At 48.1% G+C, this 17680-nt stretch overlaps 1 protein-coding gene across 1 annotated transcript; it reads right to left on the bottom strand.

Moving 5' to 3' along the window:
- Positions 1–1606: 1606 nt before the first annotated feature.
- On the bottom strand, positions 1607–4364 carry LOC138366045 (involucrin-like). The gene is made up of 2 exons (XM_069326770.1): positions 4304–4364; positions 1607–2241 (listed from the first exon to the last, which is right to left on the bottom strand). Exons 1-2 carry the CDS (start codon positions 4362–4364, stop codon positions 1607–1609), a joined length of 696 nt encoding a protein of 231 aa, XP_069182871.1.
- Positions 4365–17680: the final 13316 nt, after the last annotated feature.

Below are 17680 nucleotides of genomic sequence, written 5' to 3' on the forward strand. Positions count from 1 at the left end.
TGTGTGTGTGTGTGTGTGTGTGTGTGTGTGTGTGTGTGTGTGTGTGTTTTATTTAAACTTTGCTACAAAGAAGTAGTTACATATAACGTACAAAGATGATTATCAGAAGTTGTCGAGTTCCTCCAGCTCCTCAGATGGCGGGCAGGAACCCTGAATACAGTGTGCCTTTCCTCTCTATATCGCCACACTGAGGCGCTGGAAAAGGAAGCTGGCAACTCTAGGGTCTCTTGTTGTTTTAATTGGCCTAGAACCCAGTTCCTTTAAAAAACTGGTGGCACTCTTACCCCAGGCGCCGAGTGTCTCAGAAACAATGGGGACAAAATTGTGGTGGTGATCCAGCTCTGTACTTACGGGATTTCGCTGATTCCCTGTGAGTGGCAGCGCCACCTGGTTGTGCAACACTGAAGTCAATTTTCATGTTAGCCAGGGTTGATACGCACATGTAGTCCCATACCAACTGCTTGCCATTCTTCCAGGGGTTCACTGTGATACCATCCGGGCGACCAATAAGAGCATCAGAGTTACGGGGAGTTAGGTAATGAGGCTCTCTCTCAGCTGGACATCCAGCTGTGGTGAGGCTCCTCTTGATGATGTCGTTAACTTCACTGTGCCTCGAGTGCCATCCCCCTGTGCTTTGGCAGAGTAGGCCATGGTGGCCGTACCTGTCAGCCACCACCTCGCCGCACATACACCTATATCTGGAGTGGATTGGGGCAGCTAGGCGGAGGGCCACAGCAATTCGGAGGGCGTGTGGTGTGAGACGCGTGCCAGTTGCCGACATTGGGGTTGCTAACAGGAAATCCCCTGCATGTGGGGCTGCTACTGCTGTGAGGCGAGCAATGTCGTGTTGTGTTGTTGCAGCAGCCAGGCACTCTGCAGCAACTTGGTCAATAATGAGGCCATCCCAGCTGGATTGCAACCGTTGGCACCCACAATCTTCAACAGTCTCATGCTGGAAGTGCCTTTGGTAAGAACATCACTCAATCAGCGACCATTCATTCCCAGGTTGACCTCCATCTGGAACGTGTTCACTCAACAGGAGATCAGGAATATTAATACACGGGAGATCAGATCAACTGAGCACATGAAGGCTCTGGCACACAGTTGGCTACGGGCTCATCCTACTCCTTAAAGATTGTTATTTAATGAATAAAGCTTATTCCTAATAATGGATACAATAGGTTGATGAAATAAATGGGTCTCTAGGAGCAGTTTCACTAGGTTCTTAATATGGTAGTTAGTTTCAAAGAACATTCTCGCGAAATATATGAGTCTCTAGGAGCAGGCTTCATATGAGCTGCGGTAGGATAACAATTTTTGCTTGCAGTTTCACTAGAAATTTCATGCGACAGCCCTAATGAACCCAAGTCTTAGTTTAAAGAAAGAGAGAGAGAGAGAGAGAGAGAGAGAGAGAGAGAGAGAGAGAGAGAGAGAGAGAGAGAGAGAGAGAGAGAGAGAGAGAGAGAGAGAGAGAGAGAGAGAGAGACATGCTTCACATCGTCACCCAGAAAATAAGACTTGGGACCTTCTCTCGTGTGAGTGAGATGGAATTTAATAACGGCACCGGCGCCGCTCGCCTGACTCAAGAGTGCCCCATTACGAATATTTAACACAGTTTATTTGAATACAGGTCGGCAAGTATAGGCTCCTGCTGGGACACCTGTCCTTGCTGCTGGGACACCTGTCCTTCCTGCTGGGACACATGTCCTTCCTGCTGGGACACATGTCCTTCCTGCTGCGACACCTGTCCTTCCTGCTGGGACACCTGTCCTTCCTGCGGGGACAGCTGTCCTTCCTGCTGCGACACCTGTCCTTCCTGCTGGGACACCTGTCCTTCCTGCTGGGACACCTGTCCTACCTGCTGAGACACCTGTCCTACCTGCGGGGACACCTGTCCTTCCTGCTGGGACACCTGTCCTTCCTGCTGGGATACCTGTCCTTCCTGCTGGGACACCTGTCCTTCCTGCTGGGACACCTGTCCTACCTGCTGGGACACATGTCCTTCCTGCTGGGACACCTGTCCTTCCTGCTGGGACACCTGTCCTTCCTGCTGGGATACCTGTCCTTCCTTCTGGGACACCTGTCCTTCCTGCTGGGACACCTGTGCTACCTGCTGGGACACCTGTCCTTCCTGCTGGGACACCTGTCCTTCCTGCTGGGACACCTGTCCTTCCTGCTGGGACACCTGTCCTTCCTGCTGGGACAGAGGTCGTCCCTCCCTGGGACACAGGTCGTGTCCGCCTGCTCTGGTAACTCGTAATTCATTTCCAATTTCTACAACTTTTCTTCACCCGCGCCCTCTACCTGTTGACCTTAGCTCCCCTTCCCCCCCTCTTCTACCTCTTCCCGCCTCCCTCCTCCTCCCTTCCCATCTCCCCATCACCGAGAAGAGGCACCCCCCCCCCCCCCCAGGGAGCCCGGTGGCCCCCATAACCCCTGTACTCCCCCCCCCCCTCTCCCTCTCATTCTTCGCCTGCCGTCGTAAATTAACTTTTAAAAGCTCATTATCTAAGTTTGCTTTTTTGCTTCCAAGATGCCGTTAATGCTCCATCAACATAAAGATTGGATCCATCTTTGCTTCTCTTCTTCTAGGTCCTGTTTCTCCTCCTGCTTCCCCTCTCCTCTTCCTCTTATCCTTCTCCTTCTCCTCCAAAGGAGGTAGGAAAGATATTACGCAAGTTGTCAACATCCAGGGAAATATAGCATTGTATTACTGTAGGCTAGGAAAGTTTCAGAGTGGACACCACTGTCCAGTGAAGATGATATTTACAAGAGTAACACAGTGAAATATATACTCACAGCAGGTCCAGATCAGTCATCCCCATAGCTGTTGTAGTAAGCTATTGGAGAGGCTTCAGTAAAATACTCAATAACATCGATAAAATTGGCAAAACACCCGACCGCTGGACACAGGGACTCATAATACCCACACCCAAGCCTAATTCACAAAAATTCAAACCCATCTCTCTGACGTCGTGCATGTGTAAGGTTCTTGAGAGGATTATACTCGACAGACTAATGTTTCAAATTAAGCCCCACCTTGCCCCTAACTTGTGTGGTTTCCTTCTTGGAAGAAGCACACAAACTTGCTTTGCTGAATATTTTATCAGAGAGAGAACACGCTCTCAGGCGGCATTTATCTCCAAACTGCTTTTGATACAGCTAGCAGAGAAATAATCTTAGAAAAACTAACTTCTTTTGGAGTTAAGGGAAGACTGTTGACATGGCTCAGGGGTTACCTGAGTAACAGAACCGCCTCAGTCCTTTTCAAGGGGGTCAAAAGTAAACTTTGTGCACCCTTTGAGTTGGGTACACCCCCAGGGTGTAGTGCTAAGTCCCACACTGTTCAATGTTCTGATGCACAAATTAACAATTGATATTCCCACACCACCTGACGAAGCCGTCATCTGTTATGCCGACGACATATGCATCGTTGCAAACACTCAAACTAGACTGCAAGCTCTACTTGATTCACTCGCTGCTAAAAGCATTGAATGTGGTCTTGTTATCTCTATAACTATATCCAGAGTTCTCCATCCCCAAGAGAATACTCATGTCCCTATAACTTTCAAGGTCAACAACCAGAACATTGAAACGTGTAGGCAGCATAAATACCTTACCTTGAGGTGCTTCCTTGGAGTTGGTATTAACAGTGACATTGTAAACGATCTACACCGTAGGTTAAATGAAAGACTTAAACCACTGAAAACCAATATTCTTACCTACTGGTAAGAATATTGATATCAATATTAAATATGCTAGACTATTCTATATGATGTTTGTCAGATCTCTACTTGATTATCATGCCTTACATCTAATTAATTTCCCCGCCTCTGTGTTGGACAAACTTGAAGTAGTACAGAATGAAGCCATGAGGGTAATTCTTGGTGCTCCAAAATGCACAAGAATCATCAACATGAGGGAAGAACTGAAGCTTCCAACCATACTAGAGAGAATCATGCAAGTCAACACTACCTTTTGCCTTAAAGTCATGAGAGACCCTACATCTCCTGCATTGCTCAGAGACAAATTATTTAGTGCTGTTAACACCCTATTGACTGGTGCCAACATACCAACTTATTCCTTTTATGATAAATGGCTGAGCAACAATGCCTACAATCTCATCAAACTCGACATTCCTTTTAAGTGCAATCTTCCTGTCTCTGATATTCCTCTTTATCTGTACCCCACCATTCAAGTATCATACACACCTGTCACCAAGAAAAGTAAAGAGAATCTTGCTCTTCTCAAAGCTGTCACACTTGAAACAATTGCCTCCTCCATCAAAAATTTAAGATCTCACGAGCACTGTGTCTACACTGACGTCTCAGTCCAATCTTGTACTGGACGGACTGCAGCGGCATGTAGGTTTTATAGAAATAATATTTGCACAAACACTGTCAGTGTCAGGGTTGAACAACTGGCTGACCTCCACACAAGCAGAACTAGCAACATTACAACTAGCTACAAGAATATTAAAAAACATTGGAGGAGTAATATTTTGTGATTCAAAGTCTGCTCTTCAAGCAATCGAAAACTTCTCCTGGAAGATCGACAGCAAGAACCTCATACTACCAATTATAAATGACCTAATAGCTGCACAGATTAAAGGATTTCGAATCTCCTTTGTATGGATATCATCACACATAAATATATCCCATCATAATGAGACAGACATTGCAGAAAAATTAGCGTGCAACAAAGATGAAGTTGAATTAGACCAAGGTATCCCCATCTCTGCTGTCAAAACTGTATTGGTCCAAACACTCAGGTCTGATAGGATCTCAATTACTGACTCCCAACGACCCGAAAGCACCAGGATAAAAAGCTATGATTTGTTCAAATCTAAAACATATATTTATGCGTAGCACAAAACGTGGACCAGACGGTGCGACACAGTGGTTGCCAGGATCAGGTTGGGTTACCGTTACCTGTGGCAGGTGGCTGCAGGTGACGGGTCTCCCAATCCTGAGCACTCCAGGTGCAAACTCTGTGAGCAGGAACTACGGCATGATCTCCCACACTACATCACCGAATGCCCAGTTATTACACCATTCAGACCCGTTGACATGAGGTACCCGCGGCTTTGCAATTACTTTATTCACTCTCGTGTTCCTGAAGATATCTTCACAGTGTACCCAAAATTTGCCAGTGCAGGCTACTGAACATATGGCCCTGTATGACTAACCATCCTGCGAGATGGGGACTTGTATTACCACTGCTGCCTTATTCACGCTTGTGTTGATGATATCCTCATAATGCACCCAGAGTCTGCCAGTGCAGACTACTTATCACATGCCTCTGTATGACTAACCATCCTGTGTGATGGGGATTTTTAGCATCACTTAGCTAGCTTTTTGACACACTATACTCCCCTTCACATAGTCTAGGGCAGCTGCACAAACTCAGATGTACCTAATGTGTTAATAAAAAAATTAGATGTGAAGTGAACATCCAAGTTTTTAGTGAAATGCCTTCCAGTGACGTAAGTGTTGACGCGTCTCAAGCAAGTCTTGACCCCGCATTAGCAGTGAAAGTATCGCTGTGGCGAGTGTAACAAAGGAAACCCCGTGAGTCTTAACTGTAATTAGCAAATGCACTCTCTCTTGAGAATGAGAAGGGTTGAGATTGGGGAGGTTTCAGGAGATGGAAGAAGAATGGGCATATTTGATGAGCGGGAAGGAGAGAGGGGAGAGAAAGGTGGAGAGAAGAAGAAGAGGAGGGAAGAGAAAGGTGGAGCGGGAGGTTGAGGGGGAGACTAGGAAAGAAGGTGGCGAGGAAAGGAGATGAGGAATAGGGAAACAAATATAAGAGAAAAGGGGAAATTGGGGTGAGAGGTAAAAAAGAGGAGAGAGACCCGGGAACAGCCGTATACTCCTGCTAGTATCCACACAAAAAGGAAAACAACAGTAAAGGACCATGTGACCAGGTTGAAGACATAAGTTATAATTCTCACAGAAAACGACAAGGAGGTGTGTAAGCTCAACAAAAGATTTTAGGTTTAAAAGTCAACAGCCTGGAGAGAAGGGTTGCAAGATGTAAGACCAGAGGAAACAATTGGTAACACAGTCACTGGAGAGGAGGTTAAAGGATATCAAGAGGAATTAGATGCAACAATATCAGTAGAACCAGACTTAATATCACCATGCCTGTCAAAGAACGTTGCAGAGGTAGATTGCCAGCTGCTAACTAAACTTTTCAATAAAACACTCGAAGCTGGAAATCTCCCAGAAATCTGGACAAAGGCAAATATAATCCCAGTATTCCACAATGGGAGAGACAGGAGGCGCTATATTACAGTCCTGTGTCACTGCGTGTAAAGCTCTGGAGAAAACAATCAAGTTGAGACTAACCAAACACCTTTAGAGAATATTCTTTGTATCAACAGAACAGCGTGGATTTAGAAGGGGAAAGTCCTGCATAGTGACAAGTTCTATGACAAGGATGCTAATGTAAGACAGGAAAAAAAGAAGGGTGGGTAGTAGCTGTATTCTCACAGCTTGTGGTGAAGCACTTGATAACGTTCCTGGTGAGAAGCTGGAGTACAAGATGGAGGAGCAGGTATGGACAACTGGACGACGCTCGTCTTGGTATGGAACTATTTTACGGACAGAAAACCGAGAGTCAGAGAAGAGGTTTGAAGTTGGAGGAATGTAATAAGTCAACTTGTTGACGAGTCCTCCTTGACCACCTGGTCCTGCTCATATACATGACTGAGGCACCTGAGGGAGTGAGGGCTCCACCATGTCACAATGGTGGCGCCTGAGGCTAGGCCAACCCGTCCTCCTGATGGGACAGTTATCTTAGCAACAATATGGACGACCGCACGAATATCGACGTGATAGACAAATAGAAAGTAGAATTGATACTATTTATTTTATTGAGTCAGGAAAAAATTAAGATAAAACCAAACATAAATATGCCAAAGCCTAGTATAGTTCATACGTGTATTATATTAGGCCTCAGACAGCTTGTATTAGGCCTAGGGTGGATAGGTTAGGTCGGTTAGGTTTCATTAGTAACATAAATAGAACAACGTTTCCGGTTTGTCCAAACTCCGTAACACAAAAGTCTACTGTCTAATGGTGCATCACGTCCATATATGAACGATAGTCAACATCAGTACTATAAGTACTTTCATGTTAGATGATGGACTGTCTTCACGCTAAGAGGAAGGCAACTACAGGAGTCTGAGAGACTAAATGATCTCCAGAGGCACACATTATCAGGATAACATCGGCAGCATATGCAACTCTGCAAAACATTTGAACATCGTTTATGAACCTTTGTAGACTGTCGAGCTTTTCAAGGCAATCTACGGACCTCGTTAGACTAATATCGGAACACGTGGCTCCAGCCTCATCAATCTTGTGAAACAAAATTAAATCGAAAAAGTACAAAAGATTGCAACATAAGCTTTGTGTTAGGAGCTACGAGGGGTGAGGCTGAGGGTAGGCTCGGGGGAACTAGACCTCACAACCTCGGAGGAGGGAAGAGACAGGTAGGACATGATCGCAACATATAAGATACAGAGGGGAATAGACAAAGTGGATAAGGACAGCCTCTATATAGTGAGAGGAAGGAGACTGAGAGGACAAAAGTGGAAGCTAGAGAAAGGCAAATGTGTCAAGGAAACGTACATAAGTTCCCGTACCCTGTATGGATGGTCTACATTTGGAACACGCTGGAAAAAGAAGTTTTGGAAGCCACCTCCATCCATAACTTAAGGCCAGATTAGATATGAATTCGAATGTAAGTAGTAGCAGTAGTAGTACCACAATCACCACAATCGCCACCACAATCACCACCAGCACCACCACAATCACCACCAGCACCACCACAATCACCACCAGCACCACCAGGATCACCACAATCACCACCACAATCACCACAATCGCCACCAGGATCACCACAATCACCACCACAATCACCACAATCGCCACCACAATCACCACCACCACAATCACCACCACCACAAGCACCAACACAGTCACCACCAGCACCACCACAATCACCAGCAACACCACAGTCACCACCCCAATCATCACCACCATCACCACCACAATCACCAGCACCAACACAGTCACCACAATCACCACCCCAATCATCACCACCATCACCACCACAATCACCAGCACCAACAGAGCCAGTGTCGACATTTACAAGGGAGAGAGAGAGAGCCTTTGATCCTAAATGGTGTAATATCGAACACCTTCTCCCAGCCCACCGGTCCCAACTTCATTTCATTAGGAAGTCTATAACCGGGGCCGACTTTGTGGCACTTATGACCCTCGTGTGTGGCACTCAGGGTGAGAGACTGCACTCCTAGGGAGAGGGAGGGAGGGAGAGAGGAAGGGAGGGAGGAATAGGGTAAGGAGGGAGTGTTGGGGTGTAAAGGGAGAGTGAGAGAGAGATAAGGAGAGACAGATAAGGATAAGAGAGATCGGCTAACGACAGCCAGTAATTCCCAGGACTGGTGTTTTAATCTGGCTGTGGGAGGAACTAATGCAGAGGATAATTCAAGTGCTGCGGGGGATAATTAGCAAGAGAAGAGCCTAATTATCAGGTGCCAGTGCTCGTTACCGGAGACACTCCCCACCGCTACCGTATAGTGCTCACTCTCACAGTTGTTATTGGCTCTCACCTTGTAGTTGTCTCATCTCTCTCTCACCTTCCCTACTTCTCTCTCTCTCTCTCTCTCTCTCTCTCTCTCTCTGTCTCCCTCTCTCACCTTCCCTACGTCTCTCTCTCTCTCTCTGTCTCCCTCTCTCACCTTCCCTACTTCTCTCTCTCTCTCTCTCTCTCTCTCTCTCTCTCTCTCTCTCTCTCTGTCTCCCTCTCTCACCTTCCCTACGTCTCTCTCTCTCTCTCTCTCTCTCTCTCTCTCTCTCTCTCTCTCTCTCTCTCTCTCTCTCTCTCTCTCTCTCTCACGCTGCTAGACTATAACTCTGCGCCATTATTCTCACCAGCAAGTGGCCGGAGGAGCTCTTGAACCAATTTAAAGGTGAGGCCTCGGCTCTGGCAATACTGGCTCCAGTACGGCGCCTAATTGTACATGGTAACACTGCTCCTCTACACCTATACACATTTTATCTACCAACGCGCGATTCAGGATATATATATATTAGTATATTTTGGTAGCAGTCTTTCTTGTAAACATATGTTGTTGAATATGACCGAAAGGGTAAGATTAATACTTCTAACACGAATCTTCTCAATATTTCTTACGTTCTTCTTCACTGTCGAGGGTAATTGATAAAGTAACTCTCTAAAATTCATTCTTTTTATTCCTAGTCTGACACCTAAACGCGTTTCGTAATTCCTTATTACATTTTCAAAGACTTAGTTTACACACAAAATACATTCATACTTATACTCGTTTTAGGTGAGGTGAAACATAAGACAGAACACGAAACAATGGGATGAGAACATGAGTATGGAAATAACTGCAGAGGCCTATTGGCCCATACTTCCTCTTGCTGCTTTCATATTGGTTCGGGGTCTTGAAGTGGGTAGAATATAGTTGTGCATTAATTGGCTGTTCATTGCTGGTGTTGACTTTTTGATGTGTAGTGCCTCGCTGATGTCGAGCCTCTTGCTATCGCTGTATTTATCGATGATTTCTGTGTTGCTTGTTAGGATTTCTCTGGTGATGGTCTGGTTGTGGGAAGAGATTATATGTTCCTTGATGGAGCCCTGTTGTTTGTGCGTTGTTAATCGCCTAGAAAGAGACGTTGTTGTCTTCTCTATATAATGAGTTCTTTGGGGCTTACAGTCCCCAAGCGGACATGTGAAGGCATAGACGACGTTGGTTTCCTTCAAGGCGTTCTGCTTGACGTCTGGGGAGTCTTTCATGAGTAGGTTGGTCTTTTTTTGTAATCAATTGTATTAGATTTTGTAATCAATTTTGTGTCAATTGTATTTTCTGATTTTTGTCTGTAGGGATAACGTTCCTATCAATAATGTCTTTCGGGACACTTTCCTCCTCAGGTTATCTTGAGGTTATCTTGAGATGATTTCGGGGCTTTAGTGTCCCCGCGGCCCGGTCCTCGACCAGGCCTCCACCCCCAGGAAGCAGCCCGTGACAGCTGACTAACACCCAGGTACCTATTTTACTGCTAGGTAACAGGGGCATAGGGTGAAAGAAACTCTGCCCATTGTTTCTCGCCGGCGCCCGGGATCGAACCCGGGACCACAGGATCACAAGTCAAGTGTGCTGTCCGCTCGGCCGACCGGCTCCTTCGGTTGGCCCCTCCTCCAGGGCTCATAAAACGGAGGAAGGGTCCTGAAAGACATTATTTCTTTAGAAGACATGTTTTCTCTTCTTGCTTGTATGTTGGGTCGGGGTCTTAAAGTGCACAAGACCCTGAACCAACATAGAAGCAAGTTCTCAGCTACCTATTTGCTGTTAGGTGAACAGCAGCATCAGGTGCAAGGTCTCCCTAGGTCAACTGCTGACCTGTCTCAAGATGTAACCCACAAGACTTGCCCGACTCACGTGTACCCATTGGCTGTCAGGTGAACACACACACCAGGCAAAAAGAAACGTTATCCAAACGCTTTTGTCGAACAGCGAGACTCGAACGCTGGACCTTGAGGTGTGTGTGTCGGGCCATAGAGCAGCAGACACAGTCTGCCTACAGCCCTCCCCAGCAGACCAACAGTGGCTCCCGTGGCCTCCTCCCAGCTACACAATGTCACATTTTTGTGCTCCTGGCTTCACAGCCAATCCGTATTTATTACATTTTTCTCTCAATTGGAATGAAATCTATAATGCATATTTTCCCCTTCTCTTCAGCCACTATATTATTGTCTTTGAACTTCAGTCACTTTTTTTACGTCAAAAACTGTACGAATATATCATATATTTTATATATATATGTATATATATATTGTGTTGGTGTGACGGGGCGGGTCAAGGGGTATATTACAGCCGGGTCTTCACTATACGTGAACAATGCACCAGGCGCCTGAAAGCTTCCTTCGCTCTGCGCTAAAAATTTTATGTGGATGACTTTTCCTTCCGGGGCCGCGTGGAGGACGGCCGGGCCGGGCTATGTTAGCCCCCCCCCCCCCCCAGGCGGGGATGTGGAGAGAGAGAGAGAGAGAGAGAGAGAGAGAGAGAGAGAGAGAGAGAGAGAGAGAGAGAGAGAGAGAGAGAGAGAGAGAGAGAGAGAGAGAGAGAGAGAGAGACAGAGAGAGAGACAGAGAGAGAGAGAGAGAGAGAGAGAGAGAGAGAGAGAGAGAGAGAGAGAGAGAGAGAGAGAGAGAGACAGAGAGACAGAGAGAGAGAGAGAGAGAGAGAGAGAGAGAGAGAGAGAGAGAGAGAGAGAGAGAGAGAGAGAGAGAGAGAGAGAGAGAGAGAGAGAGAGAGAGAGAGAGAGAGAGACAGACAGAGAGACAGAGAGAGAGAGAGAGAGAGAGAGAGAGAGAGAGAGAGAGAGAGAGAGAGAGAGAGAGAGAGAGAGAGAGAGAGAGAGAGAGAGAGAGAGAGACAGAGAGAGAGAGAGACAGAGAGAGAGAGAGAGAGAGAGAGAGAGAGAGAGAGAGAGAGAGAGACAGACAGACAGAGAGAGAGAGAGAGAGAGAGAGAGAGAGAGAGAGAGAGAGAGAGAGAGAGAGAGAGAGAGAGAGAGAGAGAGAGAGAGAGAGAGAGAGAGAGAGAGAGAGAGAGGTGTGACACGACTGAGGATGGTCAGTTCCCTCTTCCCTCACTATGTAACCCCTGTTCCTCCAGACGACCTTCTCGGGTCCTCATCCACTTGAGTGTCTCAGTCTTCATGTTTGGCAATTCCGGCATCACCAAAATAGTCACGTCACGGCTGAGATGCACAAAGCACTTACTGGTCTAATTACAAGATCCTTCCTCTTACATCAATGGTGGCTCGCACGGCCCCTTGCTGACTGTTGACGAACACATGACGACCTTAGATAATTCCTTTGAGAATCTTGTATGTGGTGATCATGTGCACCTAACTCTTCTGTCTCCCAGGGAGCCAGGGAGTATGTATGTATATGTGTGGGCGCGTGCGTGCGCGCACCATCGCGCGGTAATATGAACCAAAGTGCCTATAAAAGAGAACACGGCCCCATATTTCACCTCTTCAGCACCGCCATTTATAGACATAAAGTTGTGAAGCGCGAGAATGGTCAGGAGGGTTCCCAGGGAACACCCGCCAACACTGTCGGAGCTGTCACGGTCCCCGTCCCCTACACCCGCCCCTCCTGCAGGTGTGGACACCCGCCCCTCCTGCAGGTGGTGTGGACACCCGCCCCTCCTCCAGGTGGTGTGGACACCCGCCCCTCCTCCAGGTGGTGTGGACACCCGCCCCTCCTCCAGGTGGTGTGGACACCCGCCCCTCCTCCAGGTGGTGTGGACACTCGCCCCTCCTGCAGGTGTGGACACCCGCCCCTCCTGCAGGTGTGGACACCCGCCCCTCCTCCAGGTGGTGTGGACACCCGCCCCTCCTCCAGGTGGTGTGGACACCCGCCCCTCCTCCAGGTGGTGTGGACACTCGCCCCTCCTGCAGGTGTGGACACCCGCCCTTCCTGCAGGTGTGGACACCCGCCCCTCCTGCAGGTGGTGTGGACACTCGCCCCTCCTGCAGGTGTGGACACCCGCCCCTCCTGCAGGTGTGGACACCCGCCCCTCCTGCAGGTGGTGTGGACACCCGCCCCTCCTGCAGGTGTGGACACCCGCCCCTCCTGCAGGTGGTGTGGACACCCGCCCCTCCTGCAGGTGGTGTGGGCACCCGCCCCTCCTGCAGGTGGTGTGGACACCCGCCCCTCCTGCAGGTGTGGACACCCGCCCCTCCTGCAGGTGTGGACACCCGCCCCTCCTGCAGGTGGTGAGGCGCAGTCTCTGGCCCACGATGACTCGCTGAACCTTAATAAGGTTGCGGTAACGGGTCAACAAACACCTCCAGACCTGCATGGTGGCGTCGGTACGACTGTTATCCCGCCCGGTCTTCTCCTGGGGGGCAGAGGTCTCCACCACTCATGACCATAGTCCTATTACTCTAGGATGCCAGGAGCACTATTGTCCACCTGGACACCTTCACTCCCCCATCCTCCCACTGCCCTCCCCTGGGGGTTGTGCTCCCACAAGTGGTGCTCCCGGGAGGAAGAGGGCCTTCCTCCTATGTCTCTCAGCGCCTCCGGGCCACTGGTGCTCCCTCGGAGCTCCACCAACACTTCCCATCCGTCATTCTTGCCATCTCTTGGGACTCGTACGGCACTCAGGCACAGCTGGTGTTGACCTCGTCCCTACGGTGACCACCGCGTCCCCTGGGAACATTCGTCTCCGGTTTAAACCGTTGTTGACATCACAACAACCCTCTCCTCACAACGCCCAGCCACTTTTGCAACAGTTTCTTATGAGGTAGAGTCAAAAGCTTTCTGATAGTCCAGGAAAATACAGTCTGCCCATCCTTCTCTTTCCTGTGTAATGCTTGTTGCTTGGTCATAGACTTCTATTAAACCTGTTAGACATGACTTGCCTTCCCTGAACTCATGCTGGTGATGTGATACAAAGTCCCTTCTCTCCAGATATGCTGCCAGGGTTTTTCTCACAATCTTCTCCATCACCTTGCATGGTACACACGTTAAGAACACCGGCCTGTAGTTTAGGGCCTCATGCCTATCCCCATTTGTGTATATTGAGACTACGTTAGCTGTCTTCAAACTCTTTGATAGGTGTACCGTTTCCAGTGACTTGTTATTCACCATACATAGTGGCACGCAAAGTGCTTCTGCCCCCTCTTTTAGCATCCATGGTGAAATTCCATCAGGTCCAACAGCCTTAGTCACTTCTAGATCGATCAGATACCTCCTAACCTCATCTCTGGTAATTTCAATATCTTCCAAGGCTGCTTGGTTTATCGCCACCCCTCTTAGTTCAGGGACTTCTCCTTGCTCTATTGTGAAGACCTGGACTCTCTTGTTGAGTTCTTCACACACCTTTTTGTCATTCTCTATGTACACATTCTCTCCCTTTTTCAGTTTCATCACCCGTTCCTTCACTGTTGTTTTCCTCCTGATATTGCTGTATAGCACGTGTGTGACTCTCTGCGTGCGTGCGTGCGTGCGTGCGTGCGTTCCAAGTGACACGGAGTCAAGAAAACAAACACAAGGCAAGTGCCTCGCCTCATTGTTGCAACTTACCATTTGCAATTCCTGTAGCGGCCATAAACTCGCCTCCTTGCAAATGGAAAAGCCTACTCGCGGAGGAAATAAAAGTGCCATTGGCAGGTGTCAAGAGACCGTATACGCACCTGGAGGAGGCGAGGAGGGGGGGGGGCAGAGCACGCTGCAGGGGCACGTTAGTGTTGCAATATTTAGTGGAGGAGGGAAAATGCGACCTTCTGCAGGAGGGAATGTTGGGGCGACGCGCGGACTCGACCCGGACGCTGATGGCGGCCGTATATCCCGCACACAACGGCGCCTTATAACACATATTTTCTCGCTGACTTGCTCGGGTATAAGGGAGCGGGATGGTGGTCGTGGTGGTTGTGCCCCCGGGGGGGGGGAGGGGATGGGGAGGGGTCCTGGTGGGGGATTCTTTGGCGACGGGAGGGTGGTGGTGGTGTGGGAGTGGTTGGGCAGGTGAGCCACGGCGCCTCCTGCCCTCACTTAGGTGGGAAATATGGTAATGAAGTGATTCCCAGGCAAGGTGGGGAGAGGGTGGTGGTGTGGTGGTGGTGGTGGTGGTGTGGTGGATGGTGGTGGTGTGGTGTGGTCTGGTGGTGGGTGGTGGGTGGTGGGTGGTGGTGTGGTGGGTGGTGGTGGTGTGGTGGATGGTGTGGTGATGGTGGTGGGTGGTGGGTGGTGGTGTGGTGGGTGGTGGTGGTGTGGTGGATGGTGTGGTGATGGTGGTGGGTGGTGGGTGGTGGTGTGGTGGGTGGTGATGGTGGTGCTTGCTTTACAGTGCTTACCTAACATTGTGACCGCAGGGGGGAGCTCTAGCTGTGTCCCGCCTATTAGACTCTTTTTACCCGTTACATTTTCATCTAATTTTTTGACACTCAAATTCGTTGACGAATCTGGCCTTAAAGTTGTGGATGGAGGCGACTTTCACAACTTATTCTTTCCGACCATTCCATATGTTGACTACCCCATAAAGAGTACTTCCTTACATTCCTTCGGCTCATTCGCGTTTCCAGCTTCCACCTGTGTCCTTATGTCCTACTTTTAGTTTATAGAGGCAATCCTTACCCACCTTACCTCATTATCTTGTATGTTGTGATCATTTCCCCCTTCTTCTTTCAATCCTTTAGGGATTGAAGATTTAATTCCACTAGCTTATTTGTAGCTTAATTCGCTCGGCTTTTGCCAAACCTTTGTGCTTTTCAATTTTTGGTTTTATGCTTTATAAGGTTTGGATTCCATGCCAATGATTCATAGTCCAGTATTGCTCTAACAAATGTTGTGTAGACTACCTTAAAGTAGTCCTGATTTAGGTATCTAAAAGATATTCTTATTTTTACCAGCGTCACATATGCTGCCGATGTTATCCTGTTTATGTGTACTTCCGGTGAGAATGTCGGAACTATATCTACACTCAAATCTTTCTTTCCAATTCCTTAGTTGCCTTTCCCTTATGGTGTAGATACCTTCTGGTCTCCTCTCTCCCTTTCCCATCTTCATTACTTTACATATGTTGGGATTGAAGTCTAGCAACCATTTCTTTTACCATACCTTGATCCTGACTAGGTCCTCCTGTAATTTTCTTCAGTCATCCTTTGTTTTTGTATTCCTTATCAGGGTTTCATCATCTGCAAACATTGACATGTCTGAGCTCACTCCCTCGGGCAGGTCGTTCACATAAATAGGGACCAGCAGTGGTCCCAGGACAGAGCCGTGTGGGACCCCACTTGTTACACTCCTCCAGCCTGAAACCTCCTCTCTCTCTCTCTCTCTCTCTCTCTCTCTCTCTGCCGCTCTCTCTCTCTCTCTCTGTCGCTCTCTCTCTCTCTGTCGCTCTGATTTCTGCCCTTCAGGTATTCCCTAATTCTCCAAAGTTATCCAGTTAAAGTTTCCTGGTTATTCCAGCCTGAATCTTTATATTTTACACCAGTCTTCCATGAGAAAATTTCAAATGTTTTTGACACTAGGAAAATACGGTGTACCCAGTCTTCTTTTGTCTGCCTTACTTTAGTAACCCTGCCATAAGACTGCATCAAGTTTGTCAGGCTCGACTTTCCATTCTAAATCCATGAGGACCTTTTAACAAATCAGCAGACAGCGATGTCTGGACAACACTTCAGCAAACAAAGAGGATTGGACACAGCTCGTCCTCAGACAGCGAGGTCTGGACACAACATGTAAGCAGACAGTCAGGTCTGGACACAACATGTAAGCAGACAGCGAGGTCTGGACACAACATGTAAGCAGACAGAGAGGTCTGGACACAACATGTAAGCAGACAGTCAGGTCTGGACAAAACATATAAGCAGACAGCGAGGTCTGGACACAACATGTAAGCAGACAGTCAGGTCTGGACACAACATGTAAGCAGACAGCGAGGTCTGGACACAACATGTAAGCAGACAGTGAGGTCTGGACACAACATATAAGCAGACAGTAAGGTCTGGACACAACATATAAGCAGACAGTAAGGTCTGGACACAACATGACAGCAGACAGTATAGTTCTGGACAGAACACGTAAGGCAGACAACAAATTGTGTGGAAACAACACGTCAGCAGAGAGCATGGTCTTGTCACAACACATGAGCAGTGATGTCTGGACACCACATTAAAGCAGACAGCGAGCTCTGAACCAACCGTAGCAGCAGACATCGAGATCCATGTACATCAGATCAGATATAGTTGTCTGAACACAACACTTCAGCAGACAGCAAGACCTAGGCACAACAGCAGACAGTCAAGTATGACCACCACACACCAGCAGATACCGAGGTCTGGACATAACATATCGGCAGACACCGTGATTAAGGACAAAACACGTAAGGTAGAAACAGTGTGGACCGCACCTCAGCAGAGAGCGTGGCGCAGACTAGGGGGGGGGGGGGAGGGGTCAAACTGCGGGCCTCAACCCATTATTGGATCACAATAAATACAATGGATAGCAACACAGAAACAAACCCCCAAAAAATAATCACATTAAAGCTACAATCTCATTCGCACTCATTACTCATCATCACAATTGACAAGACTGACGGCACGGTTGTTGCCAGGCGATTGGTGCCGCCTGGTGGCCAAAGCGCGAACTACAGAACGTAAACAACTGTTGCAAAGCTGCTCGCAAATTGCCGCGAGTTTTACATCGATTTTTTCTCATAATTAGGTAGGTTTAAGCAATTAAATTTCATCAGTAGGTATTATGAATGCATTATACATGTTGTTAATGAACAAAAATTGAAACGTGTATAGATAATATCACTGATTTTGCTGTTTCTGTTGTGTAACACCAGAGTGAGAATAGCTTGAGCTGCCTCATCCCTTTGTGTGGATTTATACCTCAATAAACTTATTTCAATTCTGCAACATTTTGAAGGTCGTTCTTGTTGATAGGACGGTGTACAGGAGTGTACCTGCGGCATACCGACGCCAGAGTGTACAGGAGTGTACCTGCGGCTTACCGACGCCAGAGTGTACAGGAGTGTACCTGCGGCATACCGACGCCAGAGTGTACAGGAGTGTACCTGCGGCTTACCGAC

Source organism: Procambarus clarkii, chromosome 18, assembly GCF_040958095.1.
Source record: "Procambarus clarkii isolate CNS0578487 chromosome 18, FALCON_Pclarkii_2.0, whole genome shotgun sequence".
NCBI lineage: Eukaryota > Metazoa > Arthropoda > Malacostraca > Decapoda > Cambaridae > Procambarus > Procambarus clarkii.